This window comes from Chrysochloris asiatica, unplaced genomic scaffold, assembly GCF_000296735.1.
Source record: "Chrysochloris asiatica unplaced genomic scaffold, ChrAsi1.0 scaffold00026, whole genome shotgun sequence".
NCBI lineage: Eukaryota > Metazoa > Chordata > Mammalia > Afrosoricida > Chrysochloridae > Chrysochloris > Chrysochloris asiatica.
The window spans coordinates 7,465,451-7,488,181 of record NW_006408544.1 but is presented as its reverse complement, the minus strand read 5'-3'; the positions used below and the strand labels follow the sequence as shown (position 1 = coordinate 7,488,181).

Below are 22,731 nucleotides of genomic sequence, written 5' to 3'. Positions count from 1 at the left end.
AGTCTTCAAGCTGACATCTTTGCTCTTCAACACTTTAAAAAGGTCTTGTGCAGCAGATTTGCCTAATGCAATACATCATTTGATTTCTTGACTGCTGCCTCCATAAGTGTTAATAGTTGATCCAAGAAAAATGAAGTCCTTGAAAACTTCAATCATTTCTCCAATGATAAGAATGTTGTTTATTGGTCCATTGGTGAGGATTTTTTATTTCTTGACATTCACATGCAATCCATGCCGAAGGCTGTGCTCTTTGATCTTCATCAGCAAATATTTTAAGTCTTCTTCACTTTCAGCAAGCAAGGTTGTATCATCTGCATATCGTAGGTTGTTAATGAGTCTTCCTCCAACTCTGATGCCATTTTCTTCCTCATATATTCCAGCTTCTTGGTTTATTTGCTCAACATACAGACTTAAAAAGTATGGTGAAAAACCACGGCACACACCTTTCCTGATTTTAAACCATTCAGTATCCCCATGTTCTATACGATGGACTGACTGTTGATCTATATATAGATTACTCATGAGCACAATTAAGTACTCTGGAATACTCATTCTCTGCAATATTACTTATATCTTGTTGTTATCCACATAGTCGAAAGCCTTTGCATAGCTAATAAAGGTAAACATCGTTTTGGTGTTCACTGCTTTCAACTAAGATTTATCTGACATCGGCAAAGATCTCTCTCATCCCACATTTCTCGTATGAATCTGGCTTGAACCACTGGCAGTTTCCTTCCAGTCATCAACACAGATTTTGAAATGCTCTAAAGGTGAATGTGATGACATTTCTCTTCAATTTGAGTTCCTAGCATAGTAAACTATATGATTGCTCAACTCAAAATGGCCAATACCAGTCCATTTCAGCTCACGAATGCCTAGGATATCATCCATCTTTATGTGCCTCATTTCATTTTACATGACTTCCAGTTTTCTTAGATTCATACTTCATACATTCCACATTCTGATTATTAATGAATGTTTGCAGCTGTTTCTTCTCATTTTGAATTGTGCCCTATCAGTAAATGAAGGTACCAAAAGCTTTACTCCATCCACAGCGTTAAGGTCAACTCTGCTTTGAGGATGCAGCTCTTCCTAAGTTGTATGTTGAGTGCCTTCCTACCTGAGGAACTCATCTTTTGGCACTATACCAGACACTTTCCACTGTTATTCATAAGGTTTTCAGTGGCTAACCATTGGATTTGCATATCAATTAGTCATATGCAAATTCAACTGAAGCTGAAGAAAATGAAAACAAGTGCAAGAAAGCCAAAATATGACCTTGAATATATCCCACCTGAATTTAGAGATCATCTGAAGAACAGATTTAATGCAATAAACACTAAAGACTGAAGATCAGAAGAGTTGTGGGATGACATCAAGAACATCATACATGAAGAAAGCAAAAAGTCACTGAGAAGACAAGAAAGAAGGAAAAGGTCAAAATCGATGTCAGAAGAGACACTGAAACTTGCTCTCCAATGTAGAGATGCTAAAGCAAATGGAAGAAATGAGGAGGTACAAGAGCTGAACAGAAAATTTCAAAGATCAGCTTGAGAAGATAAAGCCAAATATTACAACAAAATGTGCAAAGTTCTGGAGTCAGAAAACCAAAAAGGAAGAACATGCTCAGCATTTATCAAAAGAATTCAAGCCTCGACTTTCGTTATTGAAAGAATCTCTGGGCAAATGTATTGAATGATGCAGAAAGCATCAAGAGAAGACGGAAGGAATACACAGAGTCACTGTACCAAAAGGAAATGGTTAATGTTCAACCATTTCAAGAGGTAGCATATGATCCAGAGCCAATGATACTGAAGGAGGAAGTCCAAGGTGCATTGAAGGAATTGGCAAAGAACAAGGCACCAGGAATTGACGGAATAAAAATGGAAATCGTTCAAGAAAGTGAGATGGCACAGGAGGCACTCACTCTTCTCTGCCAAGAAATTTGGAAGAAAACTACATGGCCAACTGATTGGCCCATTCCAAAGAGAGGTGACCCAACAGAATACAGAAATCATCAGATAATCTCTTTGATATCCCATGAGAGTAAAGTTTTGCTAAAGGTAATACAGAAACAGCTACAATCATACATTGACAGAGAACTACCAGAGGTTCAAGCTGGTTTCAGAAGAGGCCGTGAAATGAGGGATATCATTGCTGATGTCTGATGGATCTTGGCTGAAAGCAGAGAATATCAGAAAGATGTTTACCTGTGCTTTATTGACTATGCAAAGACTTTTGATTGTGTGGATCCTGACAAGCTACGGACAACATTGCGAAGTATGAGTATTCCGGAACACTTAATTATGCTCATGAGGAATCTGTACATAGATCAAGAGGGAGTTGTTCAAACAGAACATGGGAGTACTGAATGTTTTAAAATAAAGAAAGGTGTGCGACAGGGGTGTATTCTTTCACCATACTTATTCAACCTGTATGCTGAGCAAATCATCTGAGAAGCTGGGTTATATGAAGAAAAATGTGGCATTAGGATTGGAAGAAGACTCATTAACAACTTGCAATATGCAGATGATACAACCTTGCTTGCTGAGAGTAAAGAAGACTTAAAATATTTACTGATGAAGATCAAAGAGCACAGCTTTCGGTATGGATTGCATCTCAATGTCAAGAAAACAAAAATCCTCACCACTGGACCAATAAACAACATTCTTATCAATGGAGAAAAGATTGAAGTTGTCAAGGACTTCATTCTTTTGGGATCAACTATCAACACTCATGGAAGCAGCAGTGAAGAGATCAAACGACGTATTGCATTAGGCAAATCTGCTGCACAAGACCTTTTTAAAGTGTTGAAGAGCAAAGACGTCAGCTTGAGAACTAAGGTGCGCCTGACCCAAGCCATGGTATTTTCAACAACCTCATATGCATGCGAAAGCTAGACAGTGAATAAGGAAGACTGTAGAAGAATTGATGCTTTTGAGTTTTGGTGTTGGAGGAGAATATTGAAAGTGTCATGGGCTGCCCATAGGACCAATAGATCTGTTTTGGAAGAAGTGCAGCCAGAGTGATCCTTAGAGGCCAAGATGGCCAAACTTCATCTCTCATATTGTCAGGAGGGACCAGTCACTGGAGAAGGATCTCATGTTTGGTAAGGTGGAGAGTCAGAGAAAAAGAGGAAGACACCCAACAAGATGGGTTGGCCAAGTGGCAGCATCAATGGACTCAAGCATGGCAATAGTAGTGAGGTTGGCCCAGGATCGGGCTGTGTTTTGTTCTGCTGTACATAAGGTCGCTATGGATCAGTACCAACTCGATGGCAACTATCAACAATAACAACAGTTCAGAAGTGGTTTGCCTCTCCCTCTTCCTAGCCTGTGTTAGTCTGGAAGCACTGCTGAAACCTGTCTACCATGGGTGACTTGGTGGTATTTAATATACTGGTGGTATAGCTTCCACCGTCACAGGAACACACAAGCTACCCCAGTACACCACACTGACAAATGAGTGGTGGAAACAGCATATGCCCCCCTCCAAATCCCAGTGGTCTTTCCAGAGTGGTCTTTGATGAGATGGTCCATGGGTTCCAATAGCACTATCATCCTGCACTAGAGTTGTTAATTTGTCTCTCTCCCTGCCTAATCAGACTGTGTAAGCTCCCCGAGGGAAGACCCTGCCCAGTTCGTTTTTTGGTGGTAAGCCTAGTGTTGGATGGGTCAGGCACAGAGATTTCCTGACTGTGACAACTTTACTCCCAGGAATAGAAGCAAGCAAGTCTTTCTTATCAGAAAACAGAAGCACACTTATTCACACCATCTTTTTGGAAACAGTGAAAGGGATAAATAGCTCAAGAGAGATACAGCTTCAGAGGACACTCCAACTCGGTTATTTTCACAGGGGGATTCAGGTTTCTCCCCTGAGTCACCTTACCTCTTCACTAAAAACATACTAATCAGACTTTCTGCTGTGCCTTGGTGTAATGGGATATGACTACTTCATTGTTTTTCCAAATTAGACTCTAGGATGAAAGCATGGGGATCCAACTCCCAGTATCCTGTTTGTGGATTGTGAATCTTAGATTATTATTACTAAAAGGACCCTTACAGATCGTGTAGTTCCAAAATTCACCCACATCCTCAGAGGCAGAAAAATTGAGACTGGAAGAGAGGCAGAGTCCTGCTCAAGATCACAAAGTAATTCTGGAGCAGAGCCAAGTCTTGAACCCATGTCTTCCTCCTTTTTGCCTGAAGCTTTTTCTCAAGCTGCCTCTGTAGGGGTGGGTTGCCATAGAAACAGTTCTTTGGGGGGGAAGACCAAGGGGAGGTTGCTATTGCTTCTTCTTCCCACGTATTCCAGCCTTTTACTGGTTCTCACAATCCTTGAGTAGAGGAGGGAGGCAAAAGGAAAGAGGCAGGGCTGACCTTGGCCTCAAGGGCAGACCTGCCCCTCCCTGCAAGGACGGCTCAGAAGGGAACAGTTGAAGGACAGTCCTTAGAGGATTTGGGCCAGTTCTGCCACCAGTGGCTTCAAGAGAAATCTCCCTCCCCCAACTCTTATTCTCTGAGGGCCCAAATCAGTGGTCAGGGCAGAGTGCTTAAAGGGATTAATGACATCTTGGTCTGAGGAGGGAGAAAGAAACAGGACTGTGATCCACAGTTGTATATAAGGAGTACCTCTCTGATTTGGCCCCCAGAAGACTCTCTCCCTCCAGCCTCAGGCTAGGCAAAGTCAAGAATACATAGACAAATCAAAAGTTAAATGTACCCCATTTAAGTTCACAGACAGTAATCTCAACCAAAGACAGAAAAGAGTGAGAGCCAGAGAGACTAGGCTGGCTCCTGTGCAGACTACCTGTGAGAGCTCAGGCAAATCTTCAGCACCTCCAAGTGAGAGTTTCCATAGCAGCATGATAGGGGAAATATGATTACTTTTCTCACTTCAGAGACATAATGTATTTAAAGGGTCTGACACAAAGTAGGTCTCAATAGTTAAGATGTAAAGTGTAGTCAAACCACCTGGGTTCAGATCCTGCCTCAGCTGTTTAATTTTTATATGACCTTGTTCAGTAACGTAACCTCTCTGTGCCTCAGTTTCTTCATCTATAAAATACTACTTATATAATAGGGTTGCTATGGGGATTAATAGAGTAGCTTGTAAAGCATCGCATGATTTCTGGCACACGCATTCAGTGAGTTGGCTTTTATTTGTGCCATGAGGCAAAGTCAACCCTCATCCCTGCCCCACCACTAGCCACTCCTGGCCCACAGGTGAGCACTGTCATAGCTGTGCTCTGGAGCATGTGTTGTTCATTTCAACCTTCAAGGCCAAGTACACACTTGGCATTCAAGTCCTCTCCCAAGGGAGCCTTCCATGACTGCTCAGCCCACAAGGCTCTCCTCCCAGCCTCTGGTAAAAACCCTAACTGGTCTGGGAATCCCATGATCTCTTCCCTGCCCCCATCCCTCAAAGTACAGCCTGGTACCAACATGATTTATTAGCTGACACACTCACTGTGGGCTCCTGGTTCTGGGCCAGGGAGTGGTTGGCAATTCCTCAGGTCCCCAGAATGGACTGCAAAGTGGTGGCAGGTGTAAATTGCCTCCTTTGCAGGAACCAGGACCCTGGGGAGCCTACAGGGAGAATGAGCAGCTGCTGTCCTTTAGACTCTGAATCTAGACTAGCAACACCAGGGAGGAGGGTGTCTATTTCTTCCTCTTCTTCCCAAGAAGATCCAAAAGAGATCCAAATACTCCAGTGCACTTGGAGGGAGAAACTGAGTCAGTGGTGAGGGAACAGACACTGATGGTGGTCCTGCACTGTCTACTATAATTCTAGGAACTTTCAAATATTTTAAGTGGAGACGGGGAGCGTGAGGACACTGGGGAAAGGGAGAGAGAATGCTTTTAGTGCCCCTTTACCCAAATTTCTTCTGTGCTAAATCCTATCCTGAATACTGGAGTCTCAGAGCCTTTGATGAACCAAATCCCTTCCCAATCCTCAAGAAGCTCCCAAATTGGAAGGGAGGTGGGGAATGACTGGCCAAAGGGGGGTCGGGGAGGTGGGAACAGGTAGTCTTGCTTGGATTTGTGCTCTGATAGCAGTGCTTCAGTCCTCATCTCCCTACTCCCATTTATTTGGCAGGGTAACTTTCTAGAGTCTGTGCTTCACACCCCAAATCTCCAGGACCCATCAAAACCTCACTTACCCTTTGGGAGCAATTAACTTCCACCCCAGGGTTTAATGATAGACTTGGGCTTAATGATAGATTCTGGTAGGATCCTGAGGTTTAGATGAAGTGTTTTAACACCCTCCTTTTCAACTCTAGGGGCATCAGTCCATCTTTTCCGGGGAACTCAAATCCCCTGGCCCATGACCCGACACTCACCAGCTCCATTCTCAGCTCCATGATCTTGTCCCCCAGGCCATGGCCCGAGTTAGGGGGCCCTGGGAGCAGAAGGAGGGCGCCAGCGGTCCCCGGCTCCCTCTCGCCTCGAAGCCCACGGAGCAGCCCTTCAGGGGTCTTCCTGCCCACCTTGCCCTCCACATCTCGCAGGTCGGGTGTCTGGGACTCCGCGGTCCCCTCCATGTGAACCCAAGCTTGAATAGTGCTGGGGACTGGACGCCGGGAAATCTTGTTCCCCGAGGTCCTCTTTCCTCTGGGCTCTAAGGGAAAGCAGAACCAGTGGGCCCCCGCCGGCACAGCGCGGGGAGCTGGAGGATTTCTGGTGCCGTAACACTCCGAAAAGTCGCGCACAGCCATATACCATTCGAGTGCTGCGCACACAACCTGCTTGGTAATGCGTGATACCGAATTTGTATCAAAAGGCACCTAGGAGAACTTCAAAGGATCTCTTTACCCTGCAACTGAATCCAATCAGGCACACAGCAGGTGCCCAATAAACGCGTGCTGAATGAAGACTAAAGATAGTCAGGGATGTGGAAGGTTAACAAACAGCGGTAGCATAGAGCTGCACAGAATTTTGGAAGGCTTCCTGGAGCAGAAGAGCTGCGACTAATACGGTGGCTAGATTTAGCTAGTTCCTGACACACACAAACTCTAGTACTAGCCCCCAATGGCTAGAATTTAGATCGAAGGAGTAGAAAGTAGTCTTGGCCAGTGAGAAGACAAATTAGTGCTGAAGCTGGAGAGGTCCATCCAAACCGAAACCAAACCCACTTGAGTTGGTTACCACTCATAGCGACTTACAGGGTGATTTACAGGGTTTCCAAGACTGTAAATCTTTAGGAGCGCAGTGGCTTGTAGTTAGCAGCCCAACACCTAACCTGCCGCTCCACCAGTGTTCCTTTGGAATGGTCTACATGGCCAAATTATGCTGGATCTTGTAGACTGGTGTTTCTTAAGCTTGACTGTGCACATGAATCACTGTGAATCTTGTTCTGTACCCTGATGAGGCCAGAGATTCTGCATTAATAAGCTCCCAGGTATACGAACTGCATTAATAAGCCATTGGTGTACGAACTACAGTTTGAGTAGCAAGGGTATATTTTATTGTATGGACAATGAAAAACCACTAAAAAATAATTTGGGGGTGGTGCTCATTTTGATTTCTAAACAAAGTAAATTTCAGTCTATGGTTACAAAAGAGTTTACAATGAAAAGATTACTCCTGCCTTTCCTTTCCCATTTCTATTTCCTTTCCTCATATTGTTGTTAAACGCCATCTGACTAGTTCCGACCCATAGGGTCTCCAAGAGCTGCTGATGGATTTGAACCGCCTACCTTGTGGTAGTTGTTAAGTGCCGTCAATTCAGTTCTGATCCTTAGCGACGCTGTAGAGGATTTCCAAGGAGCAACTGGTGAGCTTGAACCACCAACCTTGCAGTTCAAACTGACTTTACAGTCTAGTGCATTAACCCACAGCACCACACCAGGACTCCTGGTAGCATGTTGTTGTTGTTAAGTGCCCGTCGAGTCGGTTCCGACCCATAGCGACCCTGTACAAGGTTTCCAAGGGTTTAAATCTTTACGGGAGTAGAAAGCCTCATCTTTCTCCCATGGAGCTGCTGGTAGTTTCAAACTGCTGACCTTCAGGTTCACAGCCCGATTCGTAACCACTACGCTACCAGAGCTCTCCTGGTAGCATAGTGGTTATGAATCTGGCTGCAAACCCACAAGGTCAGCTGTTCTGCGGGAGAAAGATGAGGCGTTCTGCTCCTGTAAAGATTTACAGCCTCGGAAACCCTGTACAGGGTCACTATGAGTTGGAACCGACTCCAAGTCACATAACAACAACAACAACCTTGTGGTTAGCAGTTAGTGCTTATTCTACAACGCCACATGGGTATTTTTTTTTTCTTTTTCTGGTGTTTACACCCATAATTGTAAACATTTGGCTTGTACTACTATGTCTTGATTTTAAACATTGTCTGCTGGCTTCCTGTCTGCTCCTGTTAAAATTTACAGTCTTAGAAACCCTAAGGAGCAATTCTACTCTGTGCTTTAGGATCATTATGAATTGGAATTTACTCAGTGGCAGTGGTCTGTTGAAAAATAAATAAATAATACCAAACCCACTGCCATTGAGTCAATTCCAACCCATGTTGACCTTATAGCATAGAGTGGATCTGCTCCTTAGGGTTTCCAGTGATGCAGTCCTGGTGTGGCGCTGTAGGATAAGCACTGGACTAACAATCTAAAGGTCAGCAGTTCAATCCCACCAGCTTCTCTGTAGAAACTATACAGGGTTGCTGGGAGTCCGAACCAACTTGACAGCACTTAACAATAACAACAACAACCTATTATGATAAATATGGATTTATCTCATACCTTGTACTTCCCTACTACATTAGTTCTATATACTTCTATCGCTATTTTTAGCATTGCATTAAGCAAATCTGCTGCACAAGACCTCTTGAAAGTGTTAAAGAGCAAAACTGTCAGTCTGATGTAAAAAGTTAAGATTTTCTTACTAAATGAAACATTCTATGATGGTTACAGAGCAGGTGGGGATGGGAGGAGGGAGAAATATAATGAATAGTGGTAAATACTGTTAACTGATGGTACATGGAGTGGATTACAATCATTGTAATGACATGAAATATATAATTTGTTGAATGTAGGACTGATGATCTGTTCTGTAAACCGTCACTCAATTTACAATAAAAAGTTAAAACAACAACAACAAAAAAAAACCCTGTCAGTTTGAGGACTAAGGTATGCCTGACCCAAGCAATCGTATTTTCAGTTGCCTTATATGCATATAGAAAGTTGGACAATGAATAAGGAAGACTGGAAAAGAATCACTGCATTTGAATTATGGGTGTTGGAGAAGAATATTAAAAGTACCATGGACAGCCAGAAGAACAAACAAACCTGTCTTGGAAGAAGTATAGCCAGAATGCTTTTTAGAAGTCAATATAGTGAGACCTTGTCTTTCATACTTCAGACATGTTATCAGGAAGAACATCGTGCTTAGTAAAGTGGAAGGCCTGCAAACAACAGGAAGACCCTCAAAGAGATAGGTTGACACAGTGGCAGTAGCAATGGGCTGAAGAATAACAATTGTGAGGATGACACAGGACCAGGCAGTGTTGCATTTTATTGCACATAGATAGGGTCAATATGAGTTGGGACCAACTCAACAGCATCTAACAACAACAATGGTTACCTTTGCAATATCTCTTCATCCATGAAAGGGTTTTAAGCCATAGATTCACATACACACACACACACACACACAAATGTTCCTTTTTAAAGACTGGATTTTGCAAGAGAAAGGTTGGGAAGAGTAAAAATCCAGAGTCCAAGTGACCAATTATTGTTGTTGTTGTTAAGTGCTATGGAGTCGGTTTCGACTCATAGTGACCCTGTATAGGGTTTCCAAGGAGTGGCTGGTGAGTTTGATCCACCAACCTTGTGGTTCAAACTGAGGTTGCAGTCCAGCGCATTAACCCACAAGCACCACACCAAGACTCCAAGAGACCAATCAGAAGGTGAGAAACTGAAATGATCTGGAACAGTGGAATGGCTGTGAGAAGAATTAGAGGCCAGAATGGGGTTCTTTAGAAAGTAAGATAGACAGGACTTGGTGACATTCACTTATTTATGGTGCTCAATAAATATTTGTTCAAAGAATGAATAGATGATTTCAATAAATGTTATGGAGTGCCATTGTAGGCTATGATCCCTGGCGACACGATGGTTAAGCTCTTGGCTGATACTGAAAGGTTGGCAACTTCAGCCCTCTTTGGAAGAAAGACCTGGTGGATCTGCTTCTATAATGATTTTTATTGTATGATACAGAGTAAATTCTAACCCAAAGTGACCCTACAGAACAGAGTAGAATGGCCCCACAGGGTTTCCTAGGCTGTAAATTTTTACTGGAGTAGATGGTCAACTCTTTTCACCCACTGAGCTGCTGATGGGCATAAACTGTTGACCTTTGAGTTAGAGCATTGCACCCTATAGTGAGCGAACAGACCTGGACTGAGGACTGGAGAGAGAAGCAGGTAATAAGGGTGATTGATGCCAAGCTGTTGGGCCAGATGTAATTCAACAAAGAAGAGGTCTGGGAGTGGGAAGAGATAATTTCAGGAGTCATTAATTACAGGGGCTTGTGGAAGTGCCTGGGATCCCTGAGTAGTACAATTCGCTAAGTGTTCAACTATGAAAGATTGGTGGTTCAAACCTACCCAGATGTGCCTCAAAGGAACGACCTGGCATCTGCTTCTGAAATGTCACCGCCTAGAAAACCCTATGGAGCAGTTCTTCTCAGCACACATGGGTTTGTCATGAATCAAAATCAACTTAACAGCAACTGTATGTGTGTTTGCTGTGATGCTCAGCAGAGAGTGGGACACATGGGTGAGCCTGGAGCTCAGAAGAGAGGTTAGGGCTGCAGATGAGACTTTTGGAAATCTCAATGGTAATGAAGGCCATGAGAGTGGGTGAGGTCTTCCATGGAGAATGAGTTTGAGAAGAGAAAGAAGGTTAAGGCAGGAACTCAGACATCTTTTAAAAATGTTAGTAAAATATACTGGGCTTTGTTATGTTCTAAGTGTGGCACTGCAGGATAATGCGTTGAACTGCAAGGTCAGTTTGAGCCACAAGGTTGGTGCTTTAAACCCACCAGCTGCTCTTTGGAAACCCTACACAGGGTTGCTATGAGTTGGAACCAACTTGATGGCACTTAACAACGATTGTTTCCAATCCTAAAATAAGTACAGTTAACATTTGGGGGAATACCATTCCACCATTGAAGAAGTAGATAGAATATGAAGAGCTCAAAAATAAGTAATTGGCCTTCCACCTTCCTCTAATGTTTCCTTTCAATCCATTCTCCACAAGTTTCTCTTAAAATATAAATTAGAATTCATCACTCCTCTGCTTAAAATTGTTTCATGGGCACTCATAAACTTCAAATAGAAACTTGTAGGAAATGCAAAATTCCAACCTAGCCTAGACTGCTGAATCAAAACCTCTAGGGATAAGGCCAAGCAATGTAAGTTTAAACAGCTCTCCAGCTGATTCTGCTGCAATCACTGTGTTAGGCTAAAGGTGCTCTGGTGGCATTATAGGAAAAGCACTGGACTGCTAACACCAAGGTCAGCAGTTCAAACCTATCAGCTGCTCCTTGAGAAAGATGAGGCTTTCTGCTCCTGTAAAGCTTTGTTGTTGTTAGGTGCTGTTGTTGTCTAACCCTATGCACAGCAGAACGAAACACTGCCCAGTCCTGTGTCATCCTCACAATTAATGCATGAGTTCATTGTTGATGCCACTTTGCCAATTCATCTCATTGGGGGTTTCCCTCTTTTTTGCTGACCAGCATCGGAAATCCTGTATAAGGTTGCCATAAGATGGGATAAAATCAATGGCACTTGTGGGAGGTGGGGTTTGGCTAAGGGAGCTCTGGCGACAGTGGTTAAGGCTAAACCACTAAAAAGTTGGTGGTTTGAACCCACCAGCTGCTCAGCAGGAAAAAGATGTGGCAGCCTTGGAAACCCTATAGAATAGGCAGTTCTACATGGGGTAGGCTTCATTCTGTCCTATAGGGTCACTATGGATTGTAATTGGTTTGTCAGCCTTGGGTTTGGTTTTGGTGTTAAGTGCTTTATATCTCATTCAAGCTTTACAACAACTCTGTAAGTATGAATACTGCCAATATATGTAGTAGTTAAGACCTCAATCTGGAGTCAGGTCACCTGGGTTTGAGTCTCAGCTCTTTCAACTTTGAGAACTTGGGCCTAATTTTCTTTACCTATAAAATTGGAATAATAATTGTACTTACTTAATGGGGTTGTTGTTGCATGAAACGAGTTTCATAAGTAAAATGCTTATAACAGTGATTGGAACATAGTAAACATCGTATAGGTGTGTCCCCATTTCACAAAGAGAACCGCGGCTGAGAGGTGAAGTGAATTGCCCAAAATCGAGGTGATGGAACCTGGTTTTTGACCCAGGCCCCTTCACCTTCTAAAGGCTATGCTTACCCTAGACTAGAGGACAGCCTTACTCAGGGCAGTCTCTATTGGGTAAAAGGCTAGGTATAAGGCAGGGAGCCGCTTTGACCCCAGGATAGTCATGTCATGTGGTCTGAGGCGCTAGGACTATGACTTGAACTGGGTTTGTCATCTGGAGGGTCTGGAGGACCAAGCTGCTCTCCTCCAGAAGTCTACCTCACCGTCAGGGTTGCAAACCCACCAGGAGTTTGAGTGGGTCCGGCGGGTTAGAGGAAACGCAACGCCGCCAGCGGCGTCCTAGGCACCGCCCGCCGCCCTCTCACCCCGCGGCTGCGGCGGCGGCGGCGGAAGCGGAGGGGCGGGCTGGGGCGGGGCTGCGAGCGGCATGGAGGAGGCGGAGGCCGCGGCGTGCCGGGCTGAGCAGTGCGGGCCAGAGTGCGGCCCGAGTAGGGCCTGGGCCTCCTGAGCCGTGAGTGCCTCCGGGCGGGGTCCGGGGAGGGGCGGCGCGGACGGGGCGAGTCTCAAATCCTGGATGGAGCATAAACGGGACCAATTGGGAGGGTCTAAGGACCCAGGGAATGAAGGATTAGGATAGTTGCTGCCCTTTGCCCACCCGTGGACTGGGAGGCCTGGGGTTTGTACCTTTTTTTGGACTGATGAATCCTGAGAACTTATTGTCTGACCATCTCTAGAACCCTTGGCAACGCTGACTCAGTTTCCCCATATCCAGGTCCTCTTAATGTTTTCCTGCCAGGCCCAGAAAAGTTGAACCATGTTCCCCAAGTCACACAGCACAGATGCCTGCTGGGAAGAGTTCCTAGGAGGCCCTCCCTCATCTCCCCAAAAGGTATCAGACTTTGGGAGGAGCACCTTACCCCATGTGACACTCTGACCTCCTCAGATTCCTGAAGGCATGGACTGGCCAGGACAGCGGTGAACCCCCAAATCCGGCATGGACGACTGGAAGTCCAGCCCCCTCATCAAGCCCTTTGGGGCTCGGAAGAAGCGGAGCTGGTATCTTACCTGGAAGTATAAACTGACCAACCAGCGGGCCCTGCGGAGGTTCTGTCAGGTATAGGGATGTCCCAAGATCTCCCGGGGACGCCCTTCCAGCTTTACCCCAGCCTAGATATGGGCACTGCGACCCACTTTGGCTGCCCCCAGGCTGGAAAGGGGAAACCTCTGTATGTCAAGTCCCTACCAGGTAGTGATTTGGACCCATAACTCAGCTTTGGAATCTGAACCCAAGTCTAACCTCCTACACTTCTGATAGAAACTTGAAGTTTGATCAGGAAGGTTTTGCCCAGGGGTACACATACACCTGTCAGGCAGTCTGGACCTCGATCGATTGAGGTGTCTGTACCCCAACTTGGTTTTCTGATACTGATACTATCTCTTGGAACTAACTATGAAGGGGACCAAGGAAATTAGAACTTTAATGGGAAGAATGCAAGAGCTCTGACTAGTGAGGGCTCCAGTGAAGAAGGAAGGGCTAGAGGAGGTTACTATGGAACTGGGCCTCAGTCTGGGGAGTAGAGCTGGGTAGACAGAAGGAAACAAGACAGGTCTCAGTTTCTCCCTGTGTCCTCAGTGCAGACAGGGCCCTCCTTTCAGGAAGATTCTTTGTTATCTGGAGGAGGTGCCCCTCTTTAGTCGTCCCCACCCCTCCCCTCAGACAGGAGCGGTGCTGTTCCTGCTGGTGACTGTTATCGTCAACATCAAATTGATCTTGGACACTCGTCGAGCAATCAGTGAAGCCAATGAAGACCCAGAGCCGGAGCAAGACTATGGTGGGGCCAGGCTAAGGATAAGGGTGGGGAGGTGGGAAGTCCCTTGGGATCTCATAGCTGGAGTGGCAGGCAGATCACGAGAGAGGTGATTCTGTTTCGGGAACTATCTCTTTGAACTGTCGCTGCTGCAGATGATGCCCTGGGCCGCCTGGAGCCACCACGGCGCAGAGGCAGTAGCCCTCAGCGGGTCCTAGATGTGGAGGTGTACTCGAGCCGTAGCAAAGTGTATGTGGCAGTGGATGGTACCACGGTGAGTAGACGAGGATCTGGTGTCTTGTCACTCCATTCTGCTCAAGCTAGCTGTATAGTACACTAGGTCTGGAGACTACTGCCTGAGTGGGAATTGCAACTCGGGCATCTTCTAGCTGTGAGACTTTGGAGGCCTCAGTTCCTCAGCTATAGACTGGGACTAATGATCTCTGTTTTCCAGGATTAAACTGAAAGTATGCAAAATGTCTTATATGGAGTGGTATCTCAAAAATGATCAATAGTATTTGTAGGCAGTTAATTCATTGAGTTATTTTATAACCACTTCCTAGTTGGTTATAACCACTGTGTTCTTTGCATTCAGCCTAATGCTGGGCCCAGGGGACCTGGAGGTAATTGAACCTGGCTCGACTTCAAGGGGCTTAGTCTGAGAGAGGAATGTGCTAACTCCTGGATGAGGCAGAGTCAGCCTAAGGCTCTACTAAGTGCTGTGCAAATTATGGAGGGGAAGATTGTAGAAAGATGAGATCTCTTCTGATGGAGGTACTATTTCAGCCTCCTGGAAGAAGAGACCTTAAGGCTGGTTTGGGAGATCCCAGCTGTATGACAGAGGTATATGGAGGAGAAGAGAAGGTTTCATGCAGCCTGAGCTTTAAGTGCCCATAAGACAGAAACCATGAATGCCAGAGTGAAGAGTTAGATGTTGTCTCTGAAACCCTGTAGGTTCTGGAAGATGAAGCCCGGGAGCAGGGTCGAGGCATTCATGTCATTGTCCTAAACCAGGCCACGGTGAGATTTTTGAGGGGAGTGGGACTCTTGTTCTCCTTGCTGGTGACACTATTTCTCAAGTAGTGTGTCCCCCTTGTCAGGGCCATGTGATGGCAAAGCGTGTGTTTGACACCTACTCTCCTCATGAGGATGAAGCCATGGTGCTATTCCTCAACATGGTGGCTCCCGGTCGAGTGCTTATCTGCACTGTCAAGGTCAGTGACTGCCCTGGCACTGTCACCCTTGCCTCTTATCTCCAACCCTGCTCAAGGTCTTGGTTTTTGTGCCCCTAACATGGTACAGTGGGAAGAGCATCTGGAGGAGGTGACTCAGGTTCCAATCCTTACCTTGTCATTTGTATTAATTCTGTAAATAATTATTGAATACCTACTACGTGCCAAAAAGGAGCTCTGGTAGCGCAGTGGGTATGAGTCAGGCGGCTAACCTCAAGGTCCGTTCCACAGGAGAAGATAAGGCTTTCTGCTCCCGTACAGATTAAAAGCTTCGGAAGTCCTATGCAGGGTTGCTGTAAGTCGGAACCGACTCCACCACTACTATGTGCCAAACACTTTTCTGGATGCTAAGGATTTAAGGATGCAGTGGCAAACAAGATAGTCTTTACCTTCATGGAGCTTCTATTCCAGTAACAGGAGATAGACATAAAACAGCAACAAAAGCAACCAAATAAATGAAGGTCAGGAAATGATCATTTATATGTAGAAGAAAGTAACAAAGCAAGGAGGCAGGTAAGGGGAATGCTGTTTTAGAAAGAGAAGCTGTATGTAAGGATATTCTGTTCAAATATGCACATGAACAGAAAAATTGGAGGAAGTGAGGCATAAGGTAGGGTGATGGGGAAAGCATTTTGGATAGAAAAAATGTGAAAAGGTGTTTGGCATACTTGAACAACAGCAAGGATGTCAGTGGAGCTGAGGCAGAATAAGGGAGTGAAGGAGAAGAGTGGTAGGAAAGAGGGCGCAGACTTAGTAAGGAAGTACTGATCATGTAAGATCAGTTGGTAAGTGCCATTGAGTTGGTTCCAACTAATAGCGACCCTGTATATGGTTTCTAAGGAGCAGCTGGTGAGCTTAAACAGCCAGCCTTGTGGTTCAAACTGACTGCAATCCAGTGCATTAACCCACAGTGCCACTCCAGGACTCCAGGATCATAGTAAGGACTTATTAACTGGATGTCCTTAGCTAATTCTTTGAATCTGAGACTTTAGGTTTCTCATCTATGAAATGATAATAGCCATAGAGGGACTGCTAAGATAATTTAATCAGCTATTTTAGGTAAAGGGTTCTACATAGTGTTTGAAACATAGTTGGCATTGCATAAGGCCATATCATCTAGAACCATGCAACCCACACTGACCATTTTCTTTGGTCCTCCAGGATGAGGGCTCCTTTCACCTCAAGGACACTGCCAAGGCTCTGCTGAGGAGTCTAGGCAGCCAGGCTGGCCCTGCCCTGGGCTGGAGGGACACCTGGGCCTTCGTGGGACGAAAAGGAGGTGCTAGCACCACAGGCCATCCATTGTATGGCATCAAGAGCCTGGAAGGAACAGAATCCCAGGGAATGGGGTGGGGGGAGGGGGCAAGTAGGAGCCAGTGGTGGGAGAGAGGATCATGAGCATGGAGGTGGACAGAAGACCCCAAACTGGAGCCTGAGCTCCTATTGCTCCTCATTCCTGCCAGGTCCTGTCCTTGGGGAGAAACATTCTAAGTCGCCTGCCCTCTCTTCCTGGGGGGATCCAGTCCTATTGAAGACAGATATACCGCTAAGCTCAGCTGAAGGTGAGATTACTGGGGAGTAGGCTCTGGGGCAGTGTCTGGGCTGGTGGTTGGGATGTAGGCACAAACCTGCCCTTATTTGGTAAGTGGCCATGGCCAGTTCTTGTCTTTTTTGTGGGGCTTCATTTCCCTGACTATACCCTGGGACTTTCCAAACCACACTGGCTTCCACATCTCCTTCCTGTTGTCCACATTCCTCCCTCAGAGGCAGAGTGCCACTGGGCAGACACAGAGCTGAACCGTCGCCGCCGGCGCTTCTGCAGCAAAGTTGAGGGCTATGGGAGTGTGTGCAGCTGCAAGGACCCCACGCCCATCGAGTTCAGCCCTGACCCAGTAAGCAGAGCCTTAGATAGTGAGGCTTGAACTTACCAGTTTGGCAGGGGGCTGAGGGAAGATCCAGGTTGGCTTTCCCCTACCCTAACCTGGGAGGGAACCAGGATGAAGGGATTTATGTTGAACTCTGGAAGATAAGAGGAACATCCTAGTTGAGTGTGGGGCATGGGATGGGGTTAGGGTTGTGAGCAAAAGCCCAGGTTTGGTGCTGGGCTGAGTGTGTGGAGGAGACAGAGAAGGACCCCCACCTCTTCCCTGCCTATCCTGGCACAGATGCCATTTCTTCCCCTACTCCCACTAGAGAATGTTTCCCTGGATAGGCTTTCCAGTTTGGAGAAAGAATGAGGCAAAAGCTAAAATCTAAATGCTGTTTCTCTCTCAGCTTCCAGACAACAAGGTCCTCAATGTACCTGTAGCTGTCATTGCAGGGAACCGACCTAATTACTTATATAGGTGAGCTTGGGAGAAGGACTGTGAACCCTTGGGAGAAGGTGGGAATCTCCCTACAGGAGGGACTCTTGGAATGGGCTGAAGGCACTGTATGCTAGGTCCATTCACCTGTGTGGGTTAGCATGGGGGAATCGATAGGGGTACCTGAGAGGCAGGGACAACGAGACCCTAACCTATTCATGGGCTTCCTAGGATGCTGCGCTCTCTGCTCTCAGCCCAGGGAGTGTCTCCCCAGATGATAACAGTTTTCATCGATGGTTACTATGAGGTGAGCAGGGACTCAGGGTGCTCAGGTCTACAGTGCTATGGGTGTTGAACAGCAGTGATAGCAGAGCTGACAAGTGATCTCAAGGCCAGGGAACAGCTCTGAGATGTAAAGCACTTGCATGTTGGGGCCTGCAGAGTTGGGCAGAGGGAAGTGACCTTTGGAGGTGACCTATGACCATACCCTCTCCAGGAACCGATGGATGTAGTGGCACTGTTTGGTCTGAGGGGTATTCAACATACTCCCATCAGCATCAAGAATGCCCGTGTATCTCAGGTACTGCTAGACAAGGTTGGGAGGGGGAGAAACCTGACGCTATCTTCTACCTCAAAGCTTTTGTGCTCTGTTTCCACTCTCTACTCAGCACTACAAGGCCAGCCTCACTGCCACTTTCAACCTGTTTCCAGTGAGTAGTAAAGACAAAAATCTTGAGCCTGGCCAGGGCAGGTGGGATATGAGGTCTGGCCCTATTATAAAGCAAACTCTTCCCCTCCCTGGACCTCATCCCCCTGATCTGGAAAGTGAGGGCAATACTGCCTGAGAAGTGGGGTAGGGTGGTAGAGACCAGGGCCTGGGAGAGGACTCCTTAGGGTATGATGTTGTCCCCCTCCCTGTCCAGGAGGCTAAGTTTGCTGTGGTTCTGGAAGAAGACTTGGACATCGCTGTGGATTTTTTCAGGTGAGGGAGATGCCTTTCCACTGTAACTTCTATAAGCTTCATGGGACCTCCTGGCTTGACTGGGTCTCCAGGGAAGAAGGCAGTAAGATATTTGGGAGAGCTTTCTGGAAGAAGCAAACTTAAAAATGGGTAGGGGGGAACGTTAAGCAAAGGTAGGATGGCAGGTGATAGGGCTGGAACAGAGTGATAAAAGAGGGCGAATGGAGATAGTGGGGATTTGGAGAAAGGAGGCATGATGGCTAAGACAGCTCCAGTTCTGGCATCACTTTGTGATTTGGTTAACTTTGCCTCTCAGCTTCCTAAGTCAATCCATCCATCTGCTGGAGGAGGATGACAGTCTGTACTGCATCTCAGCCTGGAATGACCAGGTAGCATGGGTGGCCAGTGGTCAAATGGGGAGTTTGTAGATGCCCCAAGCTAATACTTCCCACCATGGCCCCTTGTTCTCAGGGGTATGAACACACAGCTGAAGACCCAGCACTTTTGTACCGTGTGGAGACCATGCCTGGACTGGGTTGGGTGCTCAGGAAGTCCTTGTACAAGGAGGAGCTTGAGCCCAAGTGGCCCACACCAGAAAAGGTGCCGTGGTAGGGTAGGGTGTGAGGGCTGGGGTGCCCTACCAGCTCTAGACCTTCTAACCTTCAGTCTTCCATGTTCTCTAGCTCTGGGACTGGGACATGTGGATGCGGATGCCTGAACAACGCCGGGGCAGAGAGTGTATCATCCCCGATGTTTCCCGATCCTACCACTTTGGCATTGTCGGCCTCAACATGAATGGCTACTTCCATGTGAGTGGGAGGCATATGTCAGACAAGGGGGGTACAGTCTAGTATAGTGGTTAAGAACATGGACTCTGAAGTAATCCCAGCTCTACCACTTACTAGCTATGGGGAAATTTGTACCCACTTTTTGTCTCAGTTTCTTTAACTGTAAAATGAAGATAAAAATAGCATCTACTTTTTAAGGTTACAAGGATTAAATTAGTGAATATATAAAAAGTGCTTTGAATTAGAATCATTATGTACTAGTTACTATGGTTAGCACTAGATTCTAGCCCTATAAACTTTGACCTCTTACTACCTATCTTTGTAAGTGATGGGACCTAAGCCTTAGCCTGAGGTGAACAGGAAGCTTCCCATCCCCTGTACCCCATCTGACCTCCTTTGTTGTAACTGGGGAACTGGCCTGGAAAGAATCCAATCCAAAGGAATGGACACCATTCAGCTTAGAACCTTCTGGAAGCCAAAAGAACCTTCAAAGGCCAACTAATACAAGACCCCCACTCATCTCCCAGAGAAAGACATTTACCTGAAGCTATCTCACTACCTGTATCAGCAGTTTCTTCTTTCACATCCCAGCCTGCCCCTTTGCCCACCACCCTCTGTTTAGCCTTTTTCTGACTTCTGTGGCTATAACACACTGGGGACAGGACTACCTCAGGGGTCAGTGGCATGAGCTGTCTGTGTTGGCCTGAACTCTGTGGCAATGGTGGAGCCCAAATCAAGGCTAGTCCAAGCCTGCCAAGGATGCTGCAAAGAGAATACAAAAGATAGAGGAATTAGAGGGACCTTTACAGATCTAGGAGCTTATCTGTGGGCCTTTTGGACATGTGGTGAGTGAATGGGTAGGTGTAGGCTGGACATTGAGAGGCCTTAATTTCACCCTCGTATGTATTCTAGGAGGCCTATTTCAAGAAGCACAAGTTCAACACGGTTCCAGGTGTCCAGCTTAAGAATGTGGACAGGTGGGGTCTGAGAACAGGGTAAATGGGAGAATATCTACAAACCCTGATGATTCAGCCCATTCCAGCCCTGGTGCCTGCCCTAATTCCCATGTGGCCCTTTGCCTTGCCCTGTACTGCCCATGGGATTATACTGAGGGACTACCCCTCTTCTGAGTTACTTTTTCCCTTTCAGTCTGAAGAAAGAAGCTTATGAAGTAGAAATTCTCAGACTACTCAGGTATGGCCAAGGGAAATTGGTGTGTGTGGCAGGGAATGAGTAAGAGTAGGATACTGGAGGTCTTGGCCTCATAATTTGTGGGCCCCAGTATAAAATGAAAATACAGGACTCCTTGAATTTCAAATTGGCAATAGCAGAGCATTAAACCAAGCATAAGGCTTTCTAAGCCTAGGGTCCTGTCTTGACCTAACTATCTTACCTACTGCAGTGAGGCTGAGATCCTGGACCATAGCAAGAACCCTTGTGAAGACTCTTTTCTGCCAGACACGGAGGGCCACACCTATGTGGCCTTTATCCAAATGGAGAAAGATGATGACTTCACCACCTGGACCCAGCTTGCCAAGGTGCTCCAACATAGCCCACCTAGGAGTACCTTTCACACCCTACACACACTGCTTCAAGATACAGGGATTCTGGAATCTTCTACCACAGACCTTCTCCTCATACCTTCAGAACCCCTTGCTCCAATTCTTTGTACAAACCCTATTTCAGAAGATGCTATTTCTCACAATTTGAGACTTTTGAGAAGGGTTAAGGACTGGCCAAAGGGTCTTCAGTGTACCCCTCCCCATAGCTCTCTGACCTATGCTTTCCTCTCTTACCCTTAGTGCCTCCATATCTGGGACCTGGATGTGCGTGGCAACCACCGGGGATTGTGGAGGTTGTTTCGGAAAAAGAACCACTTCCTGGTGGTGGGAGTTCCAGCCTCCCCCTACTCGTGAGTGACTCTTCCCTGCCCTGTGGAATGGGCACTCACTGGGATATAGTTAATGACCTGTTCCCTAATATGTTCTTACTAACTTTGCAGAGTGAAGAAGCCACCATCACTTACCCCCATTTTCCTGGAGCCACCCCCAAAGGAGGAGGGGGCCCCAGGAGCTGCAGAGCAGACATGAGATCTCCACTAAGAAAGACCCTGCAGGGCTGGGTACTGTGTACCCCCAGGCAGACTAGCCCTTCACCCCATCCTGTAGGATTTTGTAGGTGCTGGCTGGGGCTGGGGCCGGGGCCGGTTTATTTTTAACATGAGACTTAATTACTAATTCCAAGAGGAGGGTTTCCCTGCTCCAACGTTTCTATTCCTGAGTTGGAGGTCTATTTATTTACTTCCTTATTGGGGAAGGGCAGGCTGGTATCTGGGAATCATTGGGGTCCCTGGTGATCCTGCTCTTTGTACACCCCCTCCTTCCAGGCCTGGCTCAGAATTTAACCTATTTATTGACAGCCACGGAGACTGAGAGCCTTGGAAACAGGCCAAAGCCTGCGGGGCCTTGACTTACTTTCTGGGCTGAGGTGCTGCCTTGAGGGCAGGGCTGGCTCTTACTCAGGAAACTGCTGTGCCCACCCCATGGACAAGCCTAGTGGGGCCCACATAAGATGCAAACTCACTCGGAGACCCTCAAACACTGGACCAGGCCTCTTAGCCTACTCTTTGTCCAGGTTTCCAAAGTTGAATAATGTGGTCATTAATTAAAAAAGGATAAAATCTTTGAGATGTGTCTTGTGAGTCTGTGTATGTTGGTATGTGTGTGTGAAAGACACAAAATAGCCGGGTTAGATGGTGAATTTTCTTTACTGTTATCCACAGGCCATTTGATCACCAGGGGATGCCCACCTCCACTCAAGGACAGCCTGGCCCTAGCCATACCCCATCCTGCACTTTCTACTTCCTAACTGGTCTGGACCAGGCACTTGCCCCCTCAGAGATGGAGTGGGAGAGAGCCTAAAGAGAGACATACTTGGGAGTCATGGGAGGGCATGGGAAACCAGGTAAGCATATTAGGAATAGGAAGGAAGTGGGTGACATTGGGCTGCTTTGCAGGTAGAGATACAGGAGCAAAGAATGATGTCTGTGGCCCTTAAAAGCCAGTTGCTATCCAGTTGACTCTGGCTCAGTGACCCTATAGGACACCGTAGAACTGCCCTATAGGTTTCCAAGGAGTTCTGGTGTGGCGCTATGGGTTAATGTGCTGAACTGCAACATCGATGGTTCAGGCTCACCAGTTGCTTCTCAGAAACCCTACACTGGGTGGCTGTGAGCCGGAATCCACTTGACAACAACAGTCTGTACAGGAAGCAGACTAATAAGTCTTTTTCCTACAGAGTGGC

General features: G+C 46.5%; 2 protein-coding genes across 2 annotated transcripts in view; one reads left to right on the top strand and one right to left on the bottom strand.

Moving 5' to 3' along the window:
- LURAP1 (leucine rich adaptor protein 1) overlaps positions 1-6,544 on the bottom strand; it is a 22,104-nt gene extending 15,560 nt beyond the window's left edge. The window contains exon 1 of the mRNA XM_006839715.1: positions 6,344-6,544. Within this exon, the coding sequence (XP_006839778.1) occupies positions 6,344-6,544 (201 nt within the window). The remainder of the gene's footprint in view (positions 1-6,343) is intronic.
- A 6,189-nt stretch (positions 6,545-12,733) lies between these two features.
- On the top strand, positions 12,734-22,106 carry POMGNT1 (protein O-linked mannose N-acetylglucosaminyltransferase 1 (beta 1,2-)). The gene is made up of 22 exons (XM_006839714.1): positions 12,734-12,847; positions 13,280-13,450; positions 14,054-14,168; positions 14,300-14,418; positions 15,099-15,164; positions 15,245-15,358; positions 16,538-16,655; positions 16,840-16,938; positions 17,141-17,268; positions 17,651-17,721; positions 17,911-17,986; positions 18,176-18,259; positions 18,348-18,389; positions 18,603-18,661; positions 18,957-19,029; positions 19,112-19,240; positions 19,324-19,449; positions 20,341-20,405; positions 20,578-20,622; positions 20,831-20,966; positions 21,231-21,340; positions 21,431-22,106. The coding sequence occupies exons 2-22, from the start codon at positions 13,331-13,333 to the stop codon at positions 21,516-21,518; spliced, it is 1,983 nt and encodes a 660-aa protein (XP_006839777.1). The 5' UTR covers positions 12,734-12,847; positions 13,280-13,330; the 3' UTR covers positions 21,519-22,106.
- The last annotated feature ends 625 nt before the right edge of the window (positions 22,107-22,731 follow it).